General features: G+C 43.5%; 1 protein-coding gene across 1 annotated transcript; it reads right to left on the reverse strand.

Moving 5' to 3' along the window:
* Nucleotides 1–1,838: 1,838 nt before the first annotated feature.
* On the reverse strand, nt 1,839–5,160 carry LOC309500134 (uncharacterized protein; the record flags this gene model as incomplete). The annotated part of the gene is made up of 3 exons (XM_082171698.1): nt 4,758–5,160; nt 2,656–4,681; nt 1,839–2,145 (listed from the first exon to the last, which is right to left on the reverse strand). The coding sequence occupies exons 2-3, from the start codon at nt 4,401–4,403 to the stop codon at nt 1,839–1,841; spliced, it is 2,055 nt and encodes a 684-aa protein (XP_082027824.1). The 5' UTR covers nt 4,404–4,681; nt 4,758–5,160.
* Between the last annotated feature and the right edge of the window lie 16,177 nt (nt 5,161–21,337).

Raw genomic sequence — 21,337 nt, forward strand, 5'->3', positions numbered from 1 at the left:
ACTTGGAGAGCTGACTTAATTGACTTGATCTCTCTTTCCCACGTTCCCCCAAAGTGTGGAGACCCCGGGGGGTTGAAACGGAACTCGATTTGCTGTCTGGCCAGCTGTTCTTGAAGAGGAACTTCTAAAGCGGCAAAACTGGCTTGCAGCTCCGCAGCTCCACCTCGGAAGCTGGTTCCTCTGTCAGCCAGGATCTCAAACGGCTTGCCGCGGCGGGCGATGAAGCGGCGGAGAGCCATCAGGAAAGCATCAGTGTCCATGCTCTCCAGTAGGTCAAGATGCACACAGCTAGTCGTCATGCACTTGAAAATCAGACCCCACCGCTTCTCTGTGCGCCGGCCCACCTTGACGTTATAGGGGCCGAAACAATCGACTCCAGTCGACCAGAAAGGTGGCTTGTATAAGCGGAGTCTGGCAGGGGGTAAGTCTGCCATCTGAGGGACCACTGGAGTAGCGCGCCATTTCTGACATTCAGCACAGCCGTGCTGATGACGCTTGATGGACTCTCTTCCCCGGAGGATCCAATATCTTCTCCTCATCTCGGCGAAAACCCACTCGAGACCAGGATGTAGCAGTTCACTGTCATATTTCTTAATGAGCAGCTTCGTGACATGAGATTTGGGATCGAGGATGATAGGATGTATCGCATCTGGGTCAAGATCTTCTGCTCTGCGTAGTCTACCTCCCACTCTCACCAGGCCAACAGCTTCATCATACACTGGAGCAAGCGTGAGCAGGCGACTCAGTCTCGAGATAGACTTACCCGCAGCAAGAGTTTCCACCTCTTCCGGGAAGGACTCACTCTGGGCTTGTCTGAGGACATGTAGCTCTGCTGTTTGGACGTCAGCTGCCGTCATGGTGGGGCTGCTCTGGTCATCAGCCGCCCCGTGAAGGCTCTCATGGGTAGCCTTGAGAAGACAGTCCCAGTTGTCTATATCAGACCTGAGTGTCGTGGTCGGAGAGCAGGTGGTGGCTCCACAGAACAATGTCTTCCGAAGTTCATCCTCGTCAGCTTCTTGGGCTTCTATTAACTGAAGCACTGGCCAGGAGTCTGGACGTTGTCGGAGGAATGGTGGACCTTGGCTCCACTGGTTCGGCTGGCTGAGCTCGAGCAAGGGTTTGCCGCGAGTAAGGTCATCGGCTGGATTGTCAGTGGTGCTGACGTACCGCCAGGTCGAGTTTTCAGTGAGCTCTTGAATTTCTGCGACTCTAGTTCCTACAAAGACCTTGTAGCGACACGAGTCGGAATTGAGCCACGTTAAAACTGTCATCGCGTCAGTCCAGAGAGTGACTTGCTGGGAAGGGAGTGACAGTTCTGTCATAATGACTTTAGCCAGCTGGGCTCCGGCTAAAGTAGCACACAGTTCGAGGCGTGGCATGGATAGTTGTTTGCGAGGGCTCACTCGTGACCGAGCCATCGCAAATGCAATGTGGACTTCACCTTGATTGTCTTGGGTGCGGAGGTAAGCGGCGGCCCCGTAGGCTCTTTCAGAGGCGTCGCAGAAGATGTGTGCCTCTCGTCTGGGTGGCCCAGTGTCTGCTACTGATGGGACATAGCATCGGGGGATTTCCACTTGTGGAAGATGGACTAGTTCACTCTCCCATTGTGTCCAGATATCCAGCAGAGCCTCTGGTCTGATCGGTTCATCCCAGCCAACTCCCACTCTCCACAGGTCTTGAATCAGGATCTTCGCTCGTGTGGTGAATGGAATTAGGTATCCGAGGGGATCATATTGTGTTGCCATCACCTTGTAGACGTTCCTCAGAGTTGGCTGTGAATACTCTACTGGTCTGTGGCGGTACCCAAGGCGATCGGTAAGGCAGTTCCAGCGAAGGCCTTAAGCTGGCTCTTCGGGATCTTGTCGAGGCTGAGAGAGCCACAACTCGGTGCTTGCTGCTTTCGCTGCCAATTGAAGATGCTCAACAACTGTGGGGGTGTTACTGGCCCACTGCCTGATGTCAAAGCCTCCAGCTGAGAGCAGTTTACGCATCCGGTTGATAATGGTCTTGGCTTCATCAGCGTTCGTGACACTGGTCAAACAGTTGTCGACATAGAAGGCAGTCTCCACAAGGTGTAGGATGTCCTCATGACCGCTGCTGTTATCCTTCACATGCCGCTGAAGGGCGTATGTGGCACAGCAGGGACTGCATGTCGTCCGAATGGCAAAACCTGCCACTCATACACCGTTGGTTCCTCCTCCCTCTTCATACCTCTCCAGAGAAAACGGAGAAGGGGCTTGTCTTCTGGTAGCAGGCGAACTTGATGAAACATCGCTTTGATGTCACCACTGATAGCCACACTGTGTTCTCGGAACCGAAGAAGTACACCGATGAGAGTAGGACCTAAGGTCGGACCGGGCAACAGTTGGCTGTTGAGACTTTGTGCTGGTAGGAACAGTTGTAGACAATCCTCGCCTTACCGTTGTGGTGGACAACGTGGTGCGGCAGATACCAGAACTCTGTGGAGCTGTCTACTGTGTCAGGAGGTAGAGGTTTGGCGTAGCCCAACTGTTCAAGCTTCTGTATTTCTTGACAGTAGGTGTTGGCTAGAGCAGTGTCTTTGGCTAGACGGCGTTCTGTGCTCCGTAGCTCTGGGAGCAATGTGTGCTTTGGAGCCCAGAGCGTGAGGCTAGCTTCAGTAATGGAGTAGCATACCTTGTTACTCCATCCACTTCTACCTTGACTGTGCGCTGTTCCAGCAGTTCTAGGGCCTGCTGATCTTCTTTGGAGCGGATCACAGTCTTGGCGTTGGCATACGGGTTTATGTCAACTTCCCACAGTCGTTCAACGTGCCGCTGCAGCTCTGAGTTAGGAGACATGGTGAAGTAGCAATGAGAGTGCTCACCAGTGAGGTTGAGGTTGGCGGGGCCTTGCAATGTCCAACCAAGAGCAGTACGCACAGCTACAGGACTCCCAGGAGGACCTTCTCGGACCGGTTGTTTGGGAAGCAGCAGATGTGGAAAGTCAGAGCCTATCAGCAGAAGCGGCTGGACCTTGTCAACCTTCGGCAGAGGAAGACCTTGCAGGTGGGGGTATCTGCGCATGAGTGACTTGACAGGATAGCTATGCTCAGACAGGCTCAGCTCACCAGCAGTGAAGGCATGAAAGATGTTGTACCTTTGTTTGGGAGAATGAGCTGGGGAGATGTCGAACGAGACAGCGGCTCCTTGTAGATGGATCACCTCATGGCGGACAGTACGCAAAGGCAAGCTTTCAGGCTCTTTGGCTAAATGGAGATGCCGGACTGCTGAGGGAAGGATGAGGGTTCTCTCTGATCCGTCGTCCAGAATAGCGAAACCTTCCAGAGAGTGCTTGGCATTGTACAGGCGCACCTTAACTAGCTTCAACATGACTCTCTGTGGACGACTAGGACGGTCAACGTATATGGTGTCGGGAGCAGCACTGACCATTAACACTTTCTTAGCCTCTTGGGAACACACTTCGTGGAGCACAGTCAGGTGTTGCTGTTTGCACACTTGACAAGGCTTCTTGAGAGTACATGCCTCAGGTTTATGGTTCCTGCCACACCTCCAACAGCCTCTGTCTTTAATCCAGGCGGAAATCTCTGATGGAGTGAGCGTTTTGAATTTGGGGCATAAGCTGAGGTAATGCTCACGGGCGTCGCAGTACGGGCAGTAAGGCCTCACACTGGGTTTACCTTTGGGTGACTTTGTGCTGCGAGCAGGATCTGGAGGGGCTACCTTAGCTTGGCTCTCAGTGTTGTAAAACACGTTGGATGAAGGACCCTGGGATTTCCTTTGGCCCTTAACTGGCTTAGGCTGGTCTTGGAACATCAGAGCTGCTCGAGATGAAATGCGCTTTGCTTGTGACTTTAACTGAAGCCAAACAGAGAAGTCTTCAAGCGTGTAGGTCTGATCAGTGCCAGTCCTCAGGATGCCTCGGTTTATGCTGTACTCCACAAACGCGTCTCGATAGTTAGTAGGCAGTTTGCTGAGCAGCCTGTCGACGTGGGAGCCGCATCGCAGTTCGTAGCCATTCTCACCCTCGAGGGAGCGGAGCATGCCAACTAGACCTTGTACTGATAGGGCAAAGTTGTCAAATGCCTCTGGATCTCCAGATCTTACGTGAGGTGAGTTTAAGATGGCACCCAGCTCGCTCTGCATGAGCTGACGCGGTTGCCCATATTTATCTTGGAGAGCCTGGAGGGCTGAGGTGTACGGCTTTGGATGGTACATGTAGGCTTGGGCTAGCTTGTAGGCGCTTGGCAGCTTCAAGTGATCGAGGAGGACTTGATATTTGAACTGCTCTGTGAGGTGAGCATGTGTATTGAGCAGATTGTCCAAAGCCATCTTGAGCAGGGCAAAGTCTGACTCTTTACCTGATGTGAAGTGAGGTAGAGTAGGTCTAGGAAGGCCATAAGATGTGGCAACTAGGAGCTCCATGAGGTCTCTACCCGGCGCTGCCCTGTAATCTAGAGGCGCTGTGCCCTGTCATGGAGAAGATGGCATGGCGGGGTAAGGATAGGACAGCGTGTTAGCAGCTGATAGCACTGGCTGTAGAGGTGTAACAGGTGGAGGCACATATTGGACCTGGGCTTGGCTATAGACCATCTGTGGCTGGCGAGGAGGGGCCATATACTGTTCTACTGACAGTGGCGGAGCACGTGAGGTAACTGCACTCACGGCTGGTCTGGGAGCCAACTGCGAAGCTGGGTTGATAACTGCAGGAGGAGGAAGCATGGTAATATACGTAGGCTGTGGCTGGGCGAGTATACTAGTAGTAGTATAAGCACTCACTTGTGGAGCGGGCTGGACTGATGGAAGACTGGTCGAGACAGGTGGACTAATGACTGCACTGGAGACTGGTGGCAGAACATGGATAGATGGAGTAGAATGGAGCAGTCCATGTGCACCTTGTGAGTGGAGTAGGAGAGGCTGAGCTTCTGATGAGGACCTTAGGTTGTACTCACATTCACTGAGGGGCCTGGAGGAACTGGGACTCTTAATTCCTTCTTCCTTCACGAAAGACGTGATAAGAGCTGCTTGCGCCAATTACATCTCTTTCTCTTTCAGTCACCGTCGCAACATCTGATGCCTGGTGATAGCCTCTTTACTCTTGTATGCCATCTCTGCTTTCTCTTCCAGTCGACGTCTCTGCCGTTCTTGTTCTCTGAGAAGTTCCTCCTTCTCATCGAGGGCGTCTCTGGCTTCTTTGTCTAGAAGAGTAACCTAGCAACCACTCTTAGCAACTTAAACACATGTGCGATCTCATTGATATTGTCCATTGAAGCTATAGTGGAGTATTGTGAGAGATCGAGAAAGCGAGTGTAAAGTTACCTGCATTCACAGTAAACATTGCATTTTCCTTCAGGTCAGTCCTATATTCATAATAAAATATTCCGTTTGAATGTCCGCTGCGATATCTTGTCCTTTTAAAGGAACACTCCGACTTTTTGAGACTTTAGCTTATTCACATTATCCCCCAGAGTTAGTTAGATAAGTCCATACATACCTTTTTCATTTCTGTGCGTTCTGTAAGTGTTATTTGACGCACCCACCGCTAGCCTAGCTTAGCACAAAGACTGGATGTAAATGGATAGTGTTAGCATAGTAATCCCAATAAGTGACAAAATAATTCAAACATTTTCCTATTTACATGTTGTGATCTGTATAGTCACAGCGTGTACAAAAAACAAGGCTATATGAGACAGAGACCATTTTTAATCGTATAAATACTGGGAACTATATTCTCACTCGGCGTAGGAGCACAGCTAGCGTTACTTGGGCGGAGTGGCTACTTGGGCGGAGTGATCAGCGCAGCACACGAGACAGTGTCCAGTCATCCGCGAAGGTACAGCAACATGGCGAAGGGACGACACGTCGGAGTTCCCAGGACGAAAGGTAACGTCTCGGTTATGTATGTAACCCTCGTTCCCTGAGTTCAGGGAACGGAGACGTGTCCTCCCTTCGGGGGAGTTCCCTGATGAATTGGGATCCCTAATAAAACGCCATGGTGCTGGCCCCTTCCAGCGCCCAGCTAAGCTATCCTGCAGCAGTTTCTTGAATAAGTAGCGGGAGCTAGCTAGGGAATCACACTGCTGTTCCGCAAGACCCGCTCAGTGGATATTGGATAACACTGGGAAAGCGTGCCCTAACCCATTAAGAAAAAGGGGGGAACGCTGCGGAAGCCCCAGCCTACCTGAGGAAGGCCTGGAATACCCATATGTACTAGCCCAGTGGGGTAGTGAAACATATGGCAGTCCCTGAGGTAGTCCCAATCTGAAGGAAATGGGAGCGTACTCAACAGGGACGACAGAACGAGTCTGTCAAGGGGAAGACACGACTGAACTGCACGTGGCATCATGGGTCACCGTAGAGACCACTGGAAAAAACACCCAGTCTACTAGCAAATCCTACTAGAGGTAGCAGACCTGGCGCCGGGCGGACCGCCACGCCTGGCACCGGAGGGGTGATGGAGGAACTCACGAGGCTCACCGACGTAGGGCGCCATACGGAGCAAAGGACGCACGTATCCGGCCGAGGCGCAGAGTGGCGTCGCAAGCCGACACAACCTATTCCCTCGCACCACTGGCCGTAGCGAGTACTCGGGAGGAAACAGGTTCCGCACGTAGGCTATAGAATCTAGCGAACGTGTTCGGTGTCGCCCAGCCCGCAGCTCTACAGATGTCTGTCAGCGAGGCGCCTTGAGCCAAAGCCCAGGAAGCGGCAACACCTCTAGTAGAGTGAGCACGCAACCTGGGAGGACAAGGCTCCCTTAAGGAATCTGATGATCAGGTCGTGCTTCCCCAAAGACTTACCTTCTACTGCATTGTGATGCGTGGCTATTGCAGCGACATACACTTTGAGGGTGGAGGGAGACAGCCTTCGCCTCAACCCATCTTGCAGGAAGGAAAGCACGACTCTGATCGGGCAAGTTCGGGGGTCCTCCTGACGGGAGGAACACCAATCGACAAACAGGTTCCACTTCAACGCATAGAGGTGCCTCGTAGAGGGGGCTCTAGCAGAAGTGATGGTGTCCACCACTGCCTGTGGTAGACCACCTAGAACCTCCGCGTCCCGTCCAGGGACCAGACATGGAGTTTCCAGAGGTCTGGACGCAGGTGCCATAGAGTGCCCCGTCTCTGAGAAAGGAGGTCCATCCTCAGAGGAATCGGCCAAGGAGGGGCTGTCGTGAGGATCATGAGTTCCGCGAACCAAGTCCTGGTGGGCCAATACGGCACCACTAGAAGGACCTGCTCCTCGTCCTCCCTGACCTTGCACAGGGTCTGTGCAAGAAGGCTCACTGGGGGAAACGCATACTTGCACAGGTCCCGGGGCCAGCTGTGAGCCAGGGCGTCCGTGCCGAGGGTCCCCTCGGTCAGGGAGTAAAACCACTGGCAATGGGTCGTGTCTGGAGAGGCAAACAGGTCTACATGTGCGACTCCGAAGACACTCCAAATCAGCTGGACCGCCTGGGGATGGAGTCGCCATTCTCCTGGCAGGGGAGGCAGCCGTGAGAGCTCGTCTGCCACACGGTTGAGCTCCCCTGGAACATGAACGGCACGAAGCGACCACAGATGCATCTGACTCCATAGGAGGAGGGGGGAGGCGAGTCGCGACATACGACGGGAGCGTAGACCACCTTGATGGTTGATGTACGCAACGGTCGCAGTGCTGTCCGTACGGACCAGTACGTGCTTGTGTCTGAGAAACCCCTTGAGGCGACACAAGGCTAGGCGTACTGCTTACTACTCTAGGCAATTGATGTGCCAATCCCGAGACTGCATGCCCTTTGTACGTGGCCCCCCAACCCATGGCAGAGGCATCTGTGAAAACCACAGCATGCCTGGAAACCTGGACTAAGGGCACTCTGGCCCGAAGAAACGCAGGATCTGACCACGGGGAGAAGGTTTGGCGACAGTGTGGGGTTACTTTGACCCGGAACGTGCCGCTCTGCCACGCCCACCTCGGGACTCGATCGTGAAGCCAGCGCTGAAGCGGTCTCATATGTAACAAGCCGAGCGGCGTTACTGCGGCTGCCATATGGCCCAGGAGCCTCTGAAATTGTTTCAGTGGAACCGCTGTTCTGTCTCGAAAGGACCTGAGGCAGGTAAGCACTGACTGGACGCGTTCCTCCGTGAGGCGCGCAGTCCGGGCGACCGAGTCCAGTTCCATACCGAGATAAGAGATCCTCTGCATGGGGCAAAGTTTGCTCTTGTCCCAGTTGACCTGAAGCCCCAACCGGCTGAGGTGCCGAAGCACCATGTCCCTGTGATCGCACAACACATCTCGCGAATGAGCTAGAATGAGGCAGTCGTCGAGATAGTTGAGAATGCGAACGCCTTGGTCTCTCATGGGAACGATGGCCGCCTCCGCGACTTTCGTGAAGACACGGGGCGACAGGGCCAGCCCGAAGGGTAGGACTTTGTACTGATACGCTCCACCCTCGAAAGCAAACCGTAGAAACGGTCTGTGTCGAGAAAGAATCGAGACGTGAAAGTACGCGACCTTCAGGTCGATCGCTGTAAACCAATCCTGGGGACGGATGCATTCAAAAATGCGCTTCTGCGTGAGCATTTTGAACGGGAGTTTGTGCAGGGCCCGATTCAAAACTCGCAGGTCCAGGATTGGCCGTAACCCACCGCCTTTCTTGGGTACAATGAAGTAGGGGCTGTAAAACCCGGACCTCATCTCGGCAGGAGGGACCGGCTCGATCGCGTCCTTCGCCAGCAGGACGTCGGTCTCTTTCCGCAAGTCAGGGGCATCCACTGACCGCACACGGGTGAAGTGGACACCCCTGAACTTGGGAGGCCGGCGTGCAAACTGAATTGCATAGCCGAACCGAATGGTGCGGATGAGCCATCGGGACGGACCTGGAAGCGCTAGCCAGGCTTTCAGATACCGTCCCAACCGACCCACCCGAACCACCGGCGTATCCGCGGAGGGGCAGCGAGGTGGAAGACAGGGAACCGGCTCTGGTGGCATTGTAGCGACCGAGAGCGGGGTCTGGGCGTGGAACTTGACACCAACCTGCTTCCACCGGGGGGCAGACGGCAGAGAAGGCCCGTGGGCATTCTGCTGCGGACTGCCCGGTGGTTAGGGTAGGGGGAGAGATGAGGAACGAGGCCCTGACTCCTCGTGTCCAGACTCTCCACCAACTCCTGTCTACACTACAACTGCCATTACACTACAACTGCAAAAGGACTTGCCAGAACTTGTCATTTGCAAGTGTAAGACTGACTGTAAGGCACCTTGCAAATGCTGCATGCAGAGGCTGCCTTGCATGTCTCTCTGTGGATGTCGTGGCTCATGTTCCCACAGTGGTGCATACATCTAAATAGAAAATCATCTTAGTGATGTATTTACACTAAACTATTAGTCTCACTAGAATATTGTAGGTATGGCATTGCCTACTTATAAACTGTGAACATAGTTATGGACTTGTTGTCTCACTAATCAGTTCCTTTGCACCCATAATACACATATTCAACACTTTAAGTTGTTATTTATTAAATTATTATTAAGTTGTGAATGGACTGTGTGTTTGGCATGCGTTTTTTTATAAAATAATTGCATACTTCACCTCCAATTGTCATGGTAAGGACAACATTATTGTTTTTTAGTCTTGGAACCTATTTTATTGGACTCCTTGACCACAAAAATGTACATGTTGATACCAAATTTGTCATTATAGCTATAACAGAAGCAAAGATATGGGCCTCTCAAGTATGGTCGGCGGCCATTTTTAAAAAACGTGCGTATATAAGATACAAAATGTGATCTCACTTGTGTCTTAGGATAAATTTATTTCTATGGCCCTAAGGTACTTCCATACCAAAGGGGACCTTTCCATCATGACTTGAAGTCAAAAGTCACTTAACCTCCCTACTACATACCTAATCCCAGAAAAGTCACCAAGTATCATAAACCTTCTGATGAAGCTGTGATTTTTAGAAATTCAAAACAGAAAATTATTCGGTCAGAAATGACCGAGGACCATCAGAGGGTTAAGGCAACATATGTTACACAATACAGAGATATATTACTACAGTGAAATATTTTAAACTTTAATGTTCGATGGTTGAAGGGTCAGTAGAATAATATCATCTTATTGTAGTCATGGGACAGAGGACAAACACCTTTTTGCCACATTTAAACATCTCTTTATTCATTTTATTTTTTTTATTATTTTTTTTATCATTCATTGAGTAAACTTGCCTAAAGGCCAGGCAACTTAAGACAATGCTTAACTATATCAGTGACCTGAAAAGTTTAACATAAAATGTGTTCTTACATGTCACATTGATTTCTCATACTCACACATAAACACACTGACAAACTTTTCTCATTTGTTTCTGTTGTACTGTAAATGTTGTAATTTTATACAAATCAATAACTAAAATTTTTGAAGTCCAAAACAACGGCTCATATTTAAAACTTTTCTAAATAAATAAAACCGTACAATATGCCCCTTAAACTTGCAATGAAGGATGGGCCAGAGCCAGATCTAATGAATCTCATTAGAGACTTTGGGCTGGGCTCATTTAACTTGGGCCAGTACTTAATCACATAGCAATCACCCAGCACACTCTAGAAACAGCATAGCAATATGCTAACAACCATAGAGATAGAGCGTATTTAGGCCACGCCCACACCCAGGGGGAAAACAAAGCATCTGTCTCCATTGACTTTGCATTGCGAGAAGCTGCCTCCTTGTCATTTCTTGCCTCTAAAAAAAGACAGAAAAATGCCTAAAAACTGCTGTGTGACAAGGTGTACAGCAAAGAAGCTAAAAAACCCAGAAATAAGTTTTTATTAGCTCTCGACCCCAAAAAACGAGTGTTTAGGACATAAAAGTGGATACAGGCAGTTGAGACAGAGCGTCACGTGTCTCATTACTCTGAGAACTAACGTACGTCCGCTGGAGGAGACCGTAATCGGCAACACAGGATAGTTTATCTTACAGAAATATAATATATAAAACTGACATTTGGATATTTGGCTCACCAGTGACCAAATGTTTAACTTACTGCACACGTGGTGTATTTTTTGTGTATACTGAGTGTCAGGATCCCACAATTTACCCATTCGTTCCAGCCTGTATCCACTTTTATGTCCTCAAACGCTCGTTTTTTGGAGTCGACAGCTTATGAAAACTTATTTCTGGGTTTCTTAGCTTGTTTGCTGTACACCTTGTCACATAGCAGCTTTTAGGCATTATTCTGTCTTTTCTTAGAAGCAAGAAATGACAAGGAGGCAGCCTCTCGCAATGCAAAGTCAATGGAGACAGTTGCTTTGTTTTCCCCCTTGGTGGGCGTGGTCTTCAGATTATGACGCGTTGCGCTCTGTCTCTATTGAAGACACCTTAGCAACTAGTAACTGTTAACACTATTGCCAGCGCAACGTGATCTCATGAGAATACGTGTGTATTTTTACGTAAAGTGTAATTACCATACGTACATTTACTTACGTTTTATACACACAGAAACGTATAATACTGACGTATTTACAGCACTAAAATGTAAAATATTTACGTATTAAAAGCACAAAAACGTAAATTATTTACGTTTGAACAACTCTACCGACGTACATATTTGTACGTATTCTTATTTATGCATATTAAAATCGTGGCATTAATGTTTTGAATCTATTGCATTCAAATGTCTTAACAATTAGCCTACGTTTTCAGTCGCATAGCCTAAATGCAGTTTACTCAAGAAATAGGCTAATAACATTTCGCTCTGTTTGTGCTTTCTGCTGCAAACTCGTTTCGGAGGATTAGCCTACATGCAGTTAAACAAGAATACACTTTAAATCCTTAAAAATACCTTATTTAATCGTTTAACCATTTTGTAATATTTAGTTTATTTACAGTGAGACACAAAATGCGTTTTCTCCAATAGAACAATAATACACCAAAACCCAACATAAATTCACAAAAGACATACATTTTATTAGCTTGATATAATCCAAATCTTTAGAATCCATACGTTTGCAAGAAAGAGATCCAAATTCAGCCCTTTATCCAGTGAGTGATCTTCATCTCCATTTCACAGGCTATCACAGCAGCGCAGTCCGTAAAGGCCAATTTATACTTCTGCGTCGAGTGTACGCCGTAGTGTACGTCGTAGGCTACGCACGTAGGCGACGCCGTCGTGAGCATTTATACTTCTGCGAATGTCTGTGTTGCTCTGCAGTTACACCGCCGAAACGCTAGTTGGCGCGGGTGGGTTTTAATGTTCCACTGTGTTTACATTCCTCGCGGCTGTTTTGAGTTTAGCAATGGCGACTGAAGGAGTCATACAGATGGCTGTATTTCCGCACTTCTTCAAGCAATCTCTCGGTCACTTGGTCTATTTCCATGGCTCTTCACTGATCTTCGGAATTTAAAAATGGCGGGCGGGCGGTGCAGAGTGCAGAAGATCATTCCGGAAATGCGTAGGAGGAAACGCGATGCTATCCAGCCGACCAATCACAGATCTTGCGGTCCGCGTCGCCGCGACGCATAGTTACATTTTTGAGGAGGTGCGCGTCAGGGTACGGCGAAGGGTACGACGTATGGTACATGTCAATGCGTATGCTACGCCGTACCTTCTACGCGCACCCGACGCAGAAGTATAAATTGGCCTTACCTGTCAAATCCCGCGCTCGTGATGAATTCAAATTCAAAAATTGCGCCTCAAGAAGCGTTACGACATGTTTTACGGCAGTGATATCAAACGCTCATTGGCTCTCGCCACAGATTGCGACATGCCGTATTTCAGTCGGTAAACTACGTTTGAAATGGAGAAGCGCGCGCGCCTTGTTTATATGGCGCCTTCACACAGAGCGAAACCGGATTAACATTTTCATGGATTAATAACTTAAATTCTCCTCTATAACTTACCTCATTCAAAACTATTATACTGACAGAGAGGACTGTGACTGCAACACATCGTCATGTGAACGACTTTTGTTACCGGTTTTGACATTTTCGCAATAAATTAATTATTTCGATTACACGTAGGCCTATGTTGTTTTTCTTCGTAATTGTAGCCTATGTCGTTTTAAGAAATTGTTATGGGTAGGTTTAGGGGTAGAGTAGGATTAGATGCTAATCTTTTAATGCTATATTGTTAATAAAATTGCCATTTCCCTACACATCTCTACGTTTTATCCTTTTTATATTCTGTATAACGTTATGTTTAGGTTTGGGAGTAGGGTTAAGGGATCTTCCATTTATCTATAAAACGGTAAAAGGTAAAATACAGATATCTTAATGATATGAAAGATTCGTAAATATTTAACGTTTTGTAGCTGTAAAAACGTAATAATGTTACGTTTAATTGGTGCAGATACGTCCATATCATACGTTTCAGCATCTATCCAAACGTATAAAACGTACGTTTTCTATCTTTGAAAATTACGTATTAATACTACGTATTAACAATGAGACCAGGCTGGCAAGCACCCAGAACAAGTTTGCATGGGCATATACCATTGAAATTCTAGTTGTATGTTCCCAGATAGCATGTAACCATTGAAACAATGTTGAGTCAATGTTGATGCGTCAACACTGATTACATTGAAATGACATTACAAAGTGATGTTGCTTTAGCATCACTCTTGCACCCTCGGTTAATATTGAAATAATGTTCAGATTTCAACCACAAATCAATAGTGTTAATATTGCTTCAACATTACAAAGTGATGTTGTTTCAACGTCACTTTTGCACCCTTGGTTAATATTGAAATAATGTTCAGATTTGAAACACAAATCAATGGTGTTAATATTGCTTCAACATTACAAAGTGATGTTGTTTCAACATCACTTTTGCACCCTCAGTTAATGTTGAAATAATATTGAGATTTCAACCAAAAATCAACGGTAATAGTATTGATTCAGCATTACAAAGTGATATTTTATCAACATCACTTTTGCACCCTCAGTTAATGTTGAAACTATGTTGAACAAAAAATCAATGGTAATGCTATTGAATCAACATTACACTATGATTGATTCTACATCACCGATGCTGAATCAAAACTGAAATTAACTCAAATAATCAATGATAATATTGTTGAACCAACGTTACACTATGATGTTGAATCTACATCACTGCTGTTGAATCAACACTGAAATTAACAAAAAAGAATCAATGGTAATGTTGTTGAATTACCGTTACACTATGATGTTGAATCTACATCACTGCTGTTGAATTAACACTGAAATTAACAAAAATAATCTTTGGTAATATTGATTCTAAATACATTTTGTTGAAACACTGAAAATACAACTGAAAAGGAATGTCAACCAATGTTGCCATCTGATGTACCAAGTTAATGTTGAAACAACATTAATATTTCAACTACACTTCAATGTTGCGTCAACAAATTCCTGACCATTTCAAAATTTGGCGAAAACCTTTTAAAATATAAATGACACATTTCCAGCAGTTGAGTCAATTTATTTTATTCAATCAATCAATCGACAAAAAAAATATATTAAAAGATCATTCTTTAAAAAAAGAAAGGGGGAGAAATAGGACAAAAGATTACTACAGGTGGTCCAACAGTTCAGGTTTTTATAAAAATCTGTCTTCATCAGACTATTGCCTCTTTTCCTTTGGGTTGTTACTCAAGAACGAGTCAATTCAGTTGCCACATTCAAGAACGTTAATATACTAAACACAATATGATTCACTTTTTTTTTTTAAAGTCAATGAACACAAAATATTCTAACTAAAATTATAGTATTGTTAAATTCTGTTAATTTAATTTATTTTTCTAAAATCTATTAATGCTTCAATATCAAAAGAAAGCACTATGGCAGGGATGTCCGATTTTATCTCCAGCCCTAATTAAACACACCTGAGGCAGCTAATCAAGGTCATTAGGATCAATGAAAACTTCCAGGTTGGAGCTAAACTCTTCATGAAGAGGAACAAACACCTGTGAGCTATAGCCATTAACTATATCTCAGTTCATTTTCTTTGAAACTACATAGCATTCAAGTAACAAGTTTATCTTGTAGAATAAAAGAACTTTGTTTTTTTCAATGAAATTTTTTTTAAAGGGATAGTTCAGCTCGAAATGAAATTTCTGTTGTCATTTACTCACCCTCAAGTTGTTCCAAACCCTGTATGAGTTTCTTTCTTCTGTTGAACACAAAATAAGATATTTTAAAGAATGTTGGTAACCAGAAAGTTGACGGTGGCCGTTGATAACCTGTCTGGTTACCAACATTCTTCACTCTATCATCTTTTGTGTTCAGCAGAAGAAAGAAATTCATACAGGTTTGGAACAACTTGAGGGTGAATAAATGATGACATAATTTTCATTTCAGGCTGAACTATCCCTTTGACGCTGCAGATTCACCATATGTAGACCTTAATCTCTTTAAATATCACAAAATAGCCATGTCAGTCACTTTCTTAATAAACACAAGATGTTTTTTGTTATTGTGTTTCAGGGAAAACAAGCTAAACTGAATGGAAATCAGTTACATTTCTCAAATTGAATACAGATTCAGGAATATGAATGATTATCTGATTAAGCAGTGATAAGTCCCAGGTCAGGTGATTATGCTTTCGACAACAACTCTGTGTATAATCAATGTCAGCATTATCAGGAGGGTGCTTCTCTCTTTTTTTTTTTATTGTCCACCTTCATCTGCCTTCACTCCTAAAGGAGCAATGTGCTCTGCATGCAAGCACTGAGGAATGCGAGACATCCTGGGCTATGTTGGCTGTGTAACATTCTTGCTCATGTTCATGTCTCCAGCACTTCAAGAAATCTGTTAAATGACGTTAGAACTTTAGTCAGGAAATTACTAGTAAACTTTACTGAAGCAAGATGCATTTTTTAAGAATGTAGAAAAATAGATGCTTTATTCAAACAGTTAATAACTTTTTAATGTATCTAATTACAGTGAGTAACAATACAAATCATACGCAAATAAGCACACAAAACAAAGGAAGAGAGAAATAAGGTAGATACACCATCTGAAATGTGCTAGAGAAGTCATGTATGTAAGGTGCTTCAACAAACAACACTTCTGTATAGGATGCACCTATGTTTTCTCTCTAAAGAGGAAGCATTAGACTACTGAGAAGTGCGCATGCAAAACCAAAATGGCCGTTTACCAATCAGTGGCCAATTTCAAACTACAATAAATGTTTTTCAACCATTTTTCAACAGACTTGCTAAACCACCCCACCCCTAAACCAAGCCCCCAGTGGATTAGAGCAAATCAGGTAAAGCGGTTGAAAATGCCCATTGTGGTTTGAAAATGCCCCACTGATAGAGAAACACCCACTAGTGTTCTGCAGAGATACATGCCTGATGAACTTGTGCTCATAAACTACAAATCATGCACTGTTAGTTCAATGTCACTGTCTCCACCCATGTGTGCTGTTGGCTTTCATCAAAATGTCAATGCTGATCCAACACACTTTAAACACTGAAATGTCAATCTCATCCAAAATTATGGTTTGGATCAAAACTCAACATTGTATCAATGTCCCCATGCTATCTGTGTGATTTATTTCAACACTTTACTTACTTTGAAAATTAATGTATGTTAGTATATTTAGTAACAATAAATAAAATGCAAGTAAAAAGCATGCTAAAAACAGAAATACATTATATGGACCATTGTTTGAAACTCAGAGAGTTCATGCATGTCAAACACACAAGACTTCCGTATAGGACGCACCTTGTGTTTTCTCTCTAATAAGGAAGCATCAATTAACTACTGAGAAGCCCACATGCAAAACCAAAATGGGCGTATACCAATTAGTGCCAATTTTCAAACTACAATTGGTGTTTTTCAACCATTTTTCAAAAGACTTGCTAAAATCATAAGGGCCCACCCCTAAACCAAACCCCCAGTGTATTCGAGAAAATGAAGTAACACCATTGAAAGTGCCCATCATGAACTGAAACGCCCCACTGATTGGGAAACACCCAGTAGTGTTTTGCACAGATATGCCTGCAAGATCTTGTGCTCATAAACCTAGACTTATTTTAGGTTCATGCATTGAATCAAGTTAGTTCAATGTCACTGTCTTCACCGTGCTGTTCCCTTTCATGAAAATTTCAATGCTGATCTAACACACTTTAAACATTGAAGTTTTGATGTCAACCAAAATGATGATTTGGATCAAAACTCAACATTGAATCAATGTTACCATGCTGTCTGGGTTACTTTTTCCATTTTTTAGCTTTTACTAAATGTATTTCCACAATAGACTTACATGCTTAAATATTGCTAAAACCTTTCATAAATAAAAAACATAAAAAAAAGTTTGCTGTGTCAACATTCCCCATACACCACTTAAAGGCATTAATCATAAATGGTATAATTTTTCCTGCATGGGACACAATGATGTTTGTATTCAATAAATGTCATGTTTTTACAAAGAAATTGAAAAAAAAACTATATATATATATATATATATATATATATATATATATATATATATATATATATATATATATTAGTACAGTTAAATGTTCAATATTTACTTCCAATTAGTAGTCAAAAAAAAATATTATTTTGTAATATTTTTTTTCCATCATACATTCAACACTAATTGGCTTTGAGTAATAAATTACATTTGTCATTCCATGCAAAAGTCGGATGTTATTGAAGAAATTAAATCTGCTATGCTTTAAGGTCTTTACCGCATTCAGAGCCATTTCCTTAATGTTTCAAAACTTGCTTGGCATCCTATTTGCACGTTCCTGCAAATGTTGCCAAATGCCAACCGTGACGACTGCTCTGTTGTGCCCTGCAGCTCAGTCTTGTCCGAGCCAAACAGTCTACAGAAACATGTTCTATATATATATATACTTGCTCTCTTGGTCATTTCTCTTACAGGACATGTTATATATGCCTGTGCGATGTAAGTGGCTCAAAAGGAATTCAGAGGGTGGGGTCAAGCCTTGTTCAATTATGGTAAATAATCCTATAGAAAAATATAAGGGAAAACATACGTTTAAAAATTAAACGCTATTCTGAATGTTGTCAATGTCAGTAATGTTTACAACCCTGCCTGAAACTAAATTAAAATATAGTCACTTTTTTTCTTTATCTCATGAGACAAAAAGTGGAGAAATATGTGAGACATTCTCAAGGTATGGTAGTGGCAAGATGTTTGTAAGGGACAGTATTTTGAATGACCTGTACATAGTTGTGTATGTAAAGTATATTCAGGCCTACATTGCATTGCAGCCCTCAGAGTGAATGAACTGTATGAAAGTACTGTCAGTAATGTGCCAAAACATTAGAGAAGTATGCAAGGCAGCTTGGCTTCAAAGACTCTTTAACATTTAAAACACATTAAGATGAGAGGTTGACAACTTCACACCTGCTGTGTTTTAAACTGTTTTGGAATAGCTCTCATTGTGAAACTGTAAATAGTCTGAGTTCAGCAGCTCATCGAGGCTTCTCTACAGCAATAATTGATAGCCACAAACAGCCAACAACTATCAAGTTTCTCATCACTCACAGCCCTAAATACCTTCAGGGGATATAGTGTTTAGCTCAAAAATAAACAGATAAAGCAGAACATGATTTACACACAGCATATATTGTGTTTTGAGTTCTAAAAAATACATTTTACAAATTAAAGAAAAGTGCATTAAATGTTTTAACACGTGAAATGTCAAAACTCATTGATCAGCCCTCATTTAGAGTTGATACATATAAATAATTTTGCTTTGTTATAATTTCTAACTTTTTAAATCAAAATTAATATTTTAAATTATCCACAAACTGAATAATTCAGCTGCATAAGGTTGCAATAGGAAGAACAATCTTTTCCATCTACACTTTCTTTAAGCCATAAATGTTTGATTACTTTTTTTATCAAGACAGTCATCAAGACATCGGTTTGCTTATATTGGTCGTGTTCCATACAAGGTCCTGAATTATGACACTTGGGTGCAGTGCCCCCATTCAAACGACTCCTGTCCTGACACGTGAAAAGCGTCTAAACCGGACACCCACATTCCTCTATCTGGTTTCCGCTGTCAAAGCTACATTTATTTCTGACCATGCCAACTGCTAACATGGACCATAAGGGGAGTTCGAACAAACAGCTGCAAGCTTAGATCAGCATCAGCACCAACTAATTACCTGGCAGTTAACTGCAGTCTTGAGCTTTGTATATTTGTATATTAAATAATTTATTTCAAATAAATTATTAATAGCAAGACGTGTTATATGACAAATTAGGTCTGAGGCCCTCATAAATTCACTTTCTTGATAACCAAACTAAAGGTAACGTATAGTTTAATTTAATGGTAGCTTCTTTTTTGTGTATTGAATTAATCAGTTTAAAGATTACTCTTCTTTTCATAGTTTCTAAACTGCTGCAGTTTAAAATAATTACTTTTTATGACTCATGAGTCATTTAATTTTTTTAATAACAAGGGTGTATGAATTCCGAACAACTTTCTATATTTTAGACTATTATTCTGAATTTTGAATGCAATTTTTATTTGCTCACTTTAACATGAAAATGTTAAAGAAAGTTTAAGGTAGACCCAAAGGGGAAACAAAGACCAGTCATCCTCATTTTAGAATAATAGTGAAGACAAACATTTTTTAAGTATGGCTATTATGAAGTGGATTAAAATCACAAAACTAGATTCTTTTAAGTAATGGGTCCTTTATGTGTGCTTTTTCTTCACTCTTGTCCAATTAATTATTTAATTATTATTAAATGAATTTTATATTTGTAATAAGTCTAAATTTCAAGCACTTAAGTATAAATCTTTAGATCAAAGGGTCATATTATTAGAAACATGCAGTGTATCAGAACTTCTGGCTGGAACTGTAAAAGAGAATCAAATACAACCTTTCTTTATTTAGAAATCTTAGCGTGATCCCTCGTGTGGTCAACAGGTGTAACTGGATGGCGAATGTTACTCTCTAGAAACCATTTCTAATGGGAAGACAGAGTAGTCTTCTGCCAAGGGGCGTAATGGGAGCTTAAATAGCAACATTCTCGATCCAAATATCAGGAGGTTGTTTGTTTAATTGGAAACATTACTACACGGAATTGTAATACCTTTAATCCTCTAATAGGAATAAACATCCCTCCCTCCCATTTTAACCCATCGTACCTGATATATGTGTAAAAACTTCTAGACCGCTAAACTTCTGAGTTAAGCCTAGCTCTCCTTGAGCTAAACCAGCACTGCCATTCGCAATTGATGGCAGTGGGAAAACAGACTTTCTCCAGATGGAGTTGTCCCAAATGTTCAAGTTAATATCAAGATATTGATTTGAATTTGAGTAGTGAAAAGGAAATATACAATACACTTCTAATTACATGTATTTTGTTAATAATACGTTTCAGTTATATTTTCTTTGAAAAAGGTTTTAATATTTCTTAGTAGAAAAATACCAAGTAGAGCGTTCTGATCTCCTTGTCGGTGTTTCTGTTTCTGTCACCATCTTGTGGTCAATGGAGGGACTGCAAATTAGAATTTATTGTTTTATATTGTGTGAATGTGCGAATGAATTGTTTTATATTGAATGAATTTGCTATCTGCTTTATTAGGGGCCAAGCACCGAAGATGCGTAGGCATTGTATCCGTTCCCGTTCCTATTATTATCATTATTACTATTATTATTATTCTGCTCTGGAAGTCTATGGCAGCCCATAGACCCGCTTGCAGGAAACTTATGAAACTTGGCACACTGATAGAGGACAGTCTGATCTGTCAACATAGCAAATTTGGAGTCTCCAAATCAATCCCTCTAGCGCCACCAATTGTCCAAATTTGCACTCATGTTTATGCAATAACTTATGCAAAAAAAAAAAAAAATTCCCCTGATTCCTTTCCTCAAGACGATTCGATTGCACCTTTGACGTCATTTTCCGTCATGAAAATTTGTCCGCCATTTAGAATTTTCTGAAAAACATACTTTTTCAAACTCCTCCTAGGCCGTTGCTCCGATTGTCACGAAAATGTAATCAGATCATCTTCAGACCATGCCGACAAACATTTATGGAATTCATGTTGATTCGTTTTAACCGTTCTCGAATACCGCGCAAACTAATTTTACGTAGCGCTTGTGAAAACAGACATAAGGCTGGATATCCACAACACTTTATCGTATATTCAGACCAAACTTGGTATGTCATCACAACCATGACCTGAGGCAACATGGTGTGTTTTGGCGCAGCGCCACCTACTCATCTCCTTAGGTTCCTGAATCCTTGCCAAGTCCAATGTTACCAGATATGCTAGGTTTCACCTTACGGTTTGTGTAGCGTTGTGATTTAGCGCTTAAAACATTTGCCAATATCTTCGAAACCATTAGACCGATCAAGTCGAAAACACCGTAGGAAGTTTGGAAACATAGGTTGTTGGCTAAG

The sequence above is a fragment of the Leuciscus leuciscus genome (assembly GCF_965113295.1).
Source record: "Leuciscus leuciscus genome assembly, chromosome: 5".
Lineage (NCBI taxonomy): Eukaryota > Metazoa > Chordata > Actinopteri > Cypriniformes > Leuciscidae > Leuciscus > Leuciscus leuciscus.